Consider the following 9,467-nt stretch of genomic DNA (forward strand, 5'->3'; position numbering starts at 1 on the left):
TCAGTTCGACTCGTGTACAGTAGTAGTTCAGATGGAAAGTTAGGACGTAGAGTCGTAGGATGAGAAGCGACGGCCCATGAATTCACACAGACGATCCGCACTCAATGGGGATAGGTGCTGGTGCAAGGCACCAAAAGGTTCCCAAACTTTTGGGTGCCCCCGTTATCAGCATGATGTGAGGCGCGCATGATGGACAGATAAGATGTTCTCCTGAACTTTGGGTGCCCCATTATCATCACGATGTGAGGCGCATATATTGAAAGGATAGGATGGCATACACGCGTGGGCCACAGTAGCTCAACCTGGACAGTATGCGAATCAATCCCCTCTATATAAATCATCTATACCGGCTGTAGGTGATCATCTCTTCGGTAATTAAAGAAATAAAAAATTCCCGAGATGCGGTGGTGGTGGTGGGATGTTATCAACCCCAAAGACGAACACGCAAGATCAGTACTCACACTTTCCGTCTTACTTCTTTCAGTTGTATGGTACGTCACCATGGTTAGGAAATGTCACAAGGGACGGTCAAGATCACCGCCAGGCCCACCAGGCCTGCCCTTGTTGGGAAACCTCCTCTCTCTCAACCCCGACCTCCACATCCACTTCGCCGAGTTGAGTCGGAGGTATGGCCCGATCTTCAAGCTGCAACTCGGCAACAAGCTCGCGGTTGTCGTGAGCTCCCCATCGCTAGCAAAGGAGGTGCTGAGGGACCACGACATGGTCTTTGCCAACCATGACGTGCCGGCAGTGGGCCGCCTCATCTCGTATGGTGGGTGCAATATCGTGTCGAGCCCTCATGGCCCTATGTGGCGCATGCTGCGGAGGGTGTGCGTGCAGGAGATGCTGAGTAAAGCGAGCATCGATGCAGTGTACGCCTTGCGCCGGCGCGAGGTGCGTGGGACGGTGGGCCGTTTGTATGGGAATGCTGGGATGCCGGTCTTAGTGGGAGAAGAGATGTTTTCAATGGTGATGAACGTGATTACGAGCATGTTGTGGGGTGGGACACTTGAAGGGGAGGAGAGGAGTGGGGTCGGAGCGGAGTTTCAGAAGGTGGTGGGTGAAATTACTGAGTTGCTGGGTAAGCCCAACGTTTCGGATTTATTCCCTGTTCTAGCACCGTTGGACTTGCAAGGTATGGAACGGAAGATGAAGGGTTTGTTCTTGCGGTTTGATGGGATCTTTCAGTCGATCATAGATCGACGGCTGAGGATGAATAGGGAAGATGAAGAGGGCAAGTGTTGCAGTAGCAAAGGAAGCAAGGATTTTTTGCAGTTCCTGTTGAAGATTAAGGAAGAAGGAGATGCTGAAACGCCATTGACCATGGCTCACCTCAAGGCCCTGCTTATGGTAATCTCTTCTACTGATAACTTCTGTTTAGGGTTAGCTCAGGAGATCGTCCCAAAAAAGTGTACTAATGCATCATCTTGTGGAGGCCGGATTGGTCACTCCCCCTGCCACCAGGCCGGTGGCTGATGGTCGGTGGGCCCCACCATGATGTACGTGTTTCATCCATTCCGTTCATCCATTTTTACATATAATTTTAGGGTTTTATTCGAAAAATGAGAGGGATATAAATCTTAGGTGGACCACACCACAGGAAAACAATAGTGATTGGATATCCACCATTAAAATCATCCTAAGGCCTAATGTACTGTTTATTTGGCATCCAATCGGTTGATTAGGTCATACAAACCCAGATGAAGGGATAAAACAAAGATGAGCTTGATCCAAAACTTTTATGGCTCCTAAAAAGTTTTTAATGGTCTGCGTTCATTCAACACTGCTTCCTTTAATGTGGTCCACTTGAGATTGTGATATACCTCATTTTTGGTCTCATATCATAAAATGATCTAGAAAATAGATGGACGGCATGGATGATATACATACATCATGGTGGGGCCTATAGAGCACCTACCACCGGCCAGCGGCAGGGGAGTAGCCAATCCGTTTTCCGTTTTCCATGGACGCGGATTTCCTGCGAAAGCCTTTCGCAGGAAGTTCCCGCATGCACCGGAAACCCAACTGGGGCAACTGTGATGATTTTGAGAAATCCTCCCTGCCTATACATTTTGTGAGTTCATTTTCTACCAAAAATGAACCGTACCCAATTCCCAAGTGGGTCTAAAATGTGAGAATTGAATTTCAAGAGTTGAAATATTCGTGGGTTACATAAGTTTTAAATCATTCTAATATTTGTTTTTTCACTTCATCCCAGTTATTAACGGTATGAATGGTAGGTAAACATCACTATAGAACCCAGGTAGGTTTCAACAGTAAGAATTTTCTTAACCACCTTTTCCTTTAGTACGGCCCACTTGAGTGTGGATCCTGCTCAATTTTAGTCTCATAATTTAAAATGAGCTCACAAAACCAATGGACAGATGGATTCCAAACAAACATCACGGTAGGCCCCACCTGAGTTCGCAGGAACTTCCTGCCAAAGGCTTTAGCAGGAAATCCGCGTCCGTTTTCCATGTCGTGGGCGAGTCCGGACCCTCTGCTTGCCACAAGCAAGAATGTACTGCAGGTTGTCACATCGTCACATGCTTATGTAACGCAGTAGCGCTAACAATGTCGGTACGAACTAGACCAATCACATTGCAGGGGATCCAGATTCCGTTTGGGCTTTGGTGAATTGATCCACACGCCATCTTGTGGGCCCTACCAACGGTATGCTACCGTTGGATGTGATAATCTCATGGTCCCAATTTTATTTCATTGAAAGTGGACTATGGACCTTTCCGTTTTACCGTAATCTCCAGGTGGTCCAAAGGATGAGTGATCGGTTTAGTGATCCAAACCTCTGAGATGGTGAAACATGTTCATGGACCATTTCTCAAATGTCTCCGAGGGCCTGTTTGGCGTTGCTTCAGGTTACTCAAAAAAACGATTTTAAAATATCTTTCATCTGGTATTGATTTTTGAGAATTGCTTATGTGAAAACAATGCTGCTTATGAAAAATAATTTCCCTACCAAAGATCCAAAGGTGAGCTGTATCTTGTAGCAGTCTTGGATCTACCTCATTTTGGAGTCCTACCTTGGGTTGTTTGGCACCGGGGATTTGAGAGTATTCCAAAATCATCAGCTGTTTAGCAGAATTGATTGAAGGAGATTCCAAATCTAAGTAGATTTCAGGTCATCACTTTTGGTGAGTTTTACCATCAATCACTTTTACTTATATGTATAACATGTGTCACTAGTCTATTAATTTATTAGGTAAGTGGCTTGCTAATCATATTTGAAAACAATCAAATTATCAACTGCATCATTAAAATTACTTTGATAGAATGATCCGAGCAAAGGATAAACATTGTCCATATGAATTAATAATTAAAAATCGTTGGTTAGTCGCTCGGTTGTAATCCTATGCTTGTAACTTATCTATGTTAGGAATTTCATCATATGTGATGAAATTATATATTGCAATGAGCTTATTATCATTATTGTGTCAAACATTACGCATGTATACTAATTAGGCATATTAAAGTTGATTTAGTAATTATATTCAAGCTCTTATAAATATACTACATAATTTTAGTGCATTTGATACTTTTGGATCACAGAGAATTCTCCATACAAGAGGTGACAAACACATTTAGAGGATTTCAAATCCAGGGTCTTTCAAATCGAGGGAATTTCAAATATGGTATAACTTGATATGGAAAAATAGGTAAGGGGGAATGGAAGTTGCACGGTCAATGCAGTGGCACTGACTGGATTTACAATAGAGTCATAGCTTGAGTCCAGCTTCTCCCACGTGAGATTTGCTAAGCACATGCGAGTGTGCAATGCAACTCAAGTACATGCCACACGACATCATGGCACATATGTCTAAGATCAAATCCATCCATTAGAAAGGCACCATTGTATCAATGCCCTGGCCAAAGAATAACGTTGATCTACTGATTAAGTGGGCTATAATTTGCAAAACTTGGGTTTGAGTCCTTACCTCAGTGGTAGACTCTAAGGAGTTTCAACAAGAGGTCTTGGGTTCGGTACCCATAGGTGATGAAATCCTACAACGGGGTGCGTGAGTGTGTGTCAGGTGCATGTGTTAAAAAAAAATAAAAATAAAAAAATAAAATTTGCAAAACAAAAGTGCAGCCTTAACATGCTTAGATGAAGTTTTCTAACTCATACACCTGTTTCCAGTACTGGGCCCCACCTTCTAAGTGTACCCAGACTCAAATCGATCAGCCCACAAAACTTAACTAGCTAGTAAATTAAGGTCATAGTGACTTGGACAAGTCATGTTGTTTCTAATTAAATAATAATACAATTATAAAAGAGATTAAAGAAAACTTAATTAGTTAGATTTGTGAAATTCATTATACAGTTTAAAATGAGAATTATATCCAACGAACCTAATTGCACAAACAAGTGTCCATGATACTGGAGTTATACCATGGTTCATACGAGTATTGCTAATTGCACGTGCTGCTTTTGGCACGTGCATGCGCCATAAATGAGACATCATGGCTACTTGCATAAAGTGCAGCCCCCAATAAACTAGCGGGGCCACATGCATGCTCTAAAAGTGGAACACGTCCTTTCTAATCACTTTGATTTTCTACACCTAGGTGTTTGAAATCGCCTGACTTGTAGTCAAAGACATATGCATGATGGGGCTGATTTGATGAATAGCTGGATCGTACACACGTGGCACTTTGTTTGTGCATGCACCTAGGTATGAAGGCGCATGCTCCACGTACCATCTCTCCTCCACAAGTCGTGTCCACAATGCAATGGCACAAGTAATCATTTTTTGGGAAATGACACGGTAGACCCGAGGAACCTGAATATGGTAGAGAACCATGCATGAAGGTATTGCATTAATCTGATCCGTCGATCTAGTAATACATACCATGGATGGCCTGTGTGTCAGATGTTACACATGTTGGACAATCCCATCCTTACATTTCTTCATTTTCTCATGCTGAATGCTGACCGTCAACTATTTCTATTAACTCCTGTCGAACTGAAGCCTGCTAGATCTATATATATAAACTAAAAATTTCATTTCACGTATATTTGTTGTACAAAACCTGGACAAATTTGGAGTTTCCCAGGCGACAAGATCCAAGGGATCCTATCATAACCAAACAGCAGCATATCTACTCTACTAACCTTAGGAACCATTCTGGATTCCCTAATAGAACCCAGCTCTCATTTATCTAGCAAAATCAGACCCCTAATCTAAGGGGGAGGTCCAATTATGCTGACTCTGCCTGACAAAGGAATTGTTTCACTTCCCAAGGGATAAACCATCTGAAGGAGCATTCCCTTTCTATTTATTTATTTATTATTATTATTTTTTTTTGAGTAGAGAAACTAAGATGGACAATCCCTTGGGCGGGCCCCAACAAAAAGATCCGGGGCACGCTTATCATGTGAAATTCCTAGCCAAAGCTATACAATAGGAAGCTGGGAAAATCACAGGGAGAGGGAGCAGGGGGGGCAGATGGCATAAAAGGGGTAGCAGTCGAGCGAAACAGCCCACTAGGTAAACTGGAGGAGGTAGCTGGAGCAGTAGTATCCCACAGGCGGACCGGTGGAAGACACTGGCGAGAGGGACAGCCAGGACAGGGCCCATGATAGGGGGGATTAGCCCACACCTTTCTTGATAATGGAGGTGGATCTACCCTACTCCTGCTCTATCTAATACCAAAAATCCCTTTCGTAGGCGGATTAGCCCACACCTTTCTCAAGAGCATTCCCTGCTGATCATATATTTAATATGCAAAGTTCACCATCCAGATCACAGAAAAGCTAGATGAACGGTCCTTATTAACCTGCCACCCTACGAAATTTGCTTTTGGAGGGAAACTCTACCACATTCCGTTAACGTTTCCACCAGATCTACCACGTCATCTTCCATATACTTAAATGGGCCCACATGAGCATGCATCAATTGCATGATAGAAGTGGTGGATACAGTACATGTCGTGGTGGACAATAGTCGATCACCATGCTAGCTTGTAATCCATGCCTACACTCTACCAAGTTGGAGAATATTGCAATCTTGTTGGAAAGTTACATCATTAACTAGGGTGGTAGTGGATCAACATAGACCATTCTTTTAGAGAGGAATCTAGACTTTGAAGTACATGATGCACGATTATGAAATTTTTGTATCCATAAATTTAAAAACAAATTGAAACAAAATTAGAAATTTAATTAAGGAAGAATTTAGAAAATTTACTTAATTCGGGAGCCACGAAAGTCACTCGCCTTTAAATTGATTTGTCTTCTTTTGGATGAGGAATATAGGACAATCAATATCTAGGATACCAAGGAATGTTGTTTTGTCACATCGGCGCACTTGATATACAAAGACTCAAATAATCACAAGTAAATTCTACAAAAACTTCTTATAAATTAAAATTTTTCTTCTTACCTATATATCCGACATGAAAGAATTCTGCACCAATATAAGACAAAATGCTTTTGTTGCTTTTCAAAATTTTGAAAGAAATACTTTCAAAATTTTTGAAAGAAATTTTCAAATTATTGTTTATTTATTTATTTTGAAACCCTAAAAATACAACAATACATCGAAAAAATGAACCTGTTCTTTTTCTTTCATCAACAGGACATGGTGGTGGGTGGGACCGAGACGACCTCCAACACGCTGGAGTGGGCCATGGCCCACATGATCAACAAGCCAGATACCATGAGAAAGGCCCGAGATGAACTGGATGCTGTGGTGGGGACAGATAGCATCGTGGAAGAATCGCACGTGCCCAAGTTGCACTACTTGGGCGCGGTGATGAAAGAGGTTCTACGGCTGCACCCGGCTCTACCGCTCCTGGTCCCACACTGCCCGAGTCTAACTTGCACCGTGGGTGGGTACACTGTCCCAAAGGGTGCTCGTGTGTTTGTGAACGTGTGGGCTATACATAGGGATCCTTTGACGTGGGCCAACCCCTCCGAATTCGATCCAGAGCGGTTCATCACGGCCACGAACAAATGGGACTATGGTGGGAGTGATTTCAGATACTTCCCATTCGGGTCTGGAAGGAGAATATGTGCTGGGATTCCCATGGCGGATCGGATGGTCATGTATGCACTTGCATCGCTCCTGCATTCGTTCGAGTGGCGTTTGCCGGATGGTGGAGAGCTCAACCTCTCGGAGAAATTCGGGATGGTGTTGAAGAAGGCAGAGCCGTTGATTGCTGTTCCCACGCCAAGATTATCAGGTCCAGAGTTCTACTTGGAATAGAGGACTCTCATTTTCTAGTCTCTAACACATATGACGTATGTGTGTTTACGTTCATGCAATAAGGTTTGTGTTTAAATCTGTGGAACAGTAGAGAGCTGTATGGTTAGATTCTATATTGTTGGGCCCACGGTTTGATGATCCAGACCGTTCATCTGATAGCTCAGACTGTAGATGGAGTTGGCAACAAGGATCTCGCTAATGGGAGGACCACATGATCAGTGGCCTGAGAATAGGTTGTTAGCAAAAGATCTTAATTTCTATGGTCCATATTCAACGTAAGAAAATACCAACATAAGGGCGCGGATCAGGTACTACCTCGGCCTGTTCGGAGTTGAGACAGGCGGAGGCTCCCAGGGCGGCCAACATGATGTATGTATTTTATCCACACCGTCCATCCATTTTTAAATATAATTTTAGGATATCTACCCGAAAAATAACGAATATCCAACACTCAAATGGACCACAAAGTTTGGATGAAATTTCTACCGTTGAAAATTTCAAGGGGCAAAAAAAGTTTTGGATCAAGATGATATTTGCTTTTTTCACTTCATCTAGGTGTATATGACCATATTAACAGGTTGGATGGCAAATAAACAGCACGATGGACTGTAAAAAGGATTCAATGTTGGGCATCCTTAGCACCGCTGATTCCTGTGGTGTGTTCCACTTGAGATGTAGATATGCCTTATTTTTTGTTCGGTATGTTAAAATTCTATAGAAAAACGGATGGACGGTGTGGATAGAATTCATACATCACGATCACCCATCGGTGGCCGTCCGAGCCTCCGCCTGTCCCGAGCTCCGAACACGCGGGGGTAGTACCGAATCGGCCCGCCTAACATTACGGTCCGGTTTTTCCGGGGACCGGAATCTTCTCCAACACCTCTTTTAGGTGGGGTTTACAACACCCAAGTTCTATGGGGTCCATCATGTTGTATGCGTGACATCCAGTCTGTCCATCAGGTGAGAACCATTATATTCACCGTAAATCAAAAATTTCACTCCGATACAAAACTCATAGGGGCCACCCCAGTTGTAACAATATAAAATTGCGCCTAAAGCCTCTATGTCGATGCTATGTGGCCTGCCAATTAGTTATTTTCGGTTAATCCTGGTGAATCACCAATTATGAACGGGTGTGATGAAATAATGAACGGGTTTGATGAAATATAGACACCATGGTGGCCACGCACAAATCTTATTTGGGCCCCTGCCATTGTTGCATGTGGTGTAGCCCACGTTAGTTCTGGATCCAGCTGACTTTTGGCTTCGGGATTAGCTTTCCCTTCCAAGAGCTCTTTCCATTTCTACAGAATCAAGAAAATGGCTGCAGAAAATCAGTCGCTCCTCTTTAAAGGTTTTACTAATTACACACCTACCTTAACATATGGGTACATGTGCAAATATGAAACACTTGTGTTAGATCTAGCTTTCCATGATTTTGGAAATAATGCTTAAATCTTTTTACGAAAACCCATGCAATTTCATTAATCTTTAACTGGGCCACAAAGTATGGAAGCCCATTAGCTGTTACAAAGTTTTTCTAAATATTCAATTCCTTCGATATGATGTGGCCCACCCAAGGTGTGATTTTTATGACAGAACATCTAAACAGTGCAGTTCACTTGATTGAACCTCACATGCCACATACGTGTCACATGTGACACATGCGCCCACTGTGAGTGTCTATGGCTCACACGTGCATGGGAAATAAGAAGAACTATGAAAGGTGAAAGAAAAGGTGTATGGAAGAAGCGGAAAACATACAAGTTTAAAAATAGGCTTTAGTTGGACTACAATGTTACTATTTTTAAGGTGATATTCACTCTATCTTTAAACCAGTTTATAAGAAGGTGCAACAAAATTTTAAACATCCTCTCTTAAATTGGAGAAATGCGGGCTTCAATTTGCAAAATTGAAAAACCATACCTTGAACATACTTTCCACAATCACTCTCAACTCTTTTTTCTTTTTTTCTTTTCTTTTCTTCTTCTTTTTTTTTTTTGTTTTTTTGTTTTTTTAGCAATTTATATCTTTGATTTCTTTCCTTCTGTAATTTACATCCCCTATATTTGCTTCCTTTTTTTTTTTTTTTTTTGCATTATCTTTTAAAAAAAATTAAATGACTCAAAATAAGAGAAATTGTGGAGAGTGATTATTTTAGTTTTGTTGGAATGATCCAAATTAGACGTTTTTATAGACAGAAGAAATACTTGGAGTTCATCTCATGAAAGAGCATAT

At 42.2% G+C, this 9,467-nt stretch overlaps 1 protein-coding gene across 1 annotated transcript; it reads left to right on the top strand.

The window, feature by feature from the left end:
• The first annotated feature begins 308 nt into the window (after nucleotides 1–308).
• On the top strand, nucleotides 309–7,268 carry LOC131248363 (carnosic acid synthase-like). The gene is made up of 2 exons (XM_058248628.1): nucleotides 309–1,350; nucleotides 6,597–7,268. Exons 1-2 carry the CDS (start codon nucleotides 400–402, stop codon nucleotides 7,224–7,226), a joined length of 1,581 nt encoding a protein of 526 aa, XP_058104611.1. The 5' UTR covers nucleotides 309–399; the 3' UTR covers nucleotides 7,227–7,268.
• The last annotated feature ends 2,199 nt before the right edge of the window (nucleotides 7,269–9,467 follow it).

This window comes from Magnolia sinica, chromosome 6, assembly GCF_029962835.1.
Source record: "Magnolia sinica isolate HGM2019 chromosome 6, MsV1, whole genome shotgun sequence".
Lineage (NCBI taxonomy): Eukaryota > Viridiplantae > Streptophyta > Magnoliopsida > Magnoliales > Magnoliaceae > Magnolia > Magnolia sinica.

Bases quoted from the DNA above. Each gene is read 5' to 3' on its own strand.
- LOC131248363 (XM_058248628.1), top strand. From the start codon at position 400: ATGCGGTGGTGGTGGTGGGATGTTATCAACCCCAAAGACGAACACGCA. The intron at 1,351-6,596 runs GTAATCTCTTCT...TTTCATCAACAG, and splicing joins ACCTCAAGGCCCTGCTTATG to GACATGGTGGTGGGTGGGAC.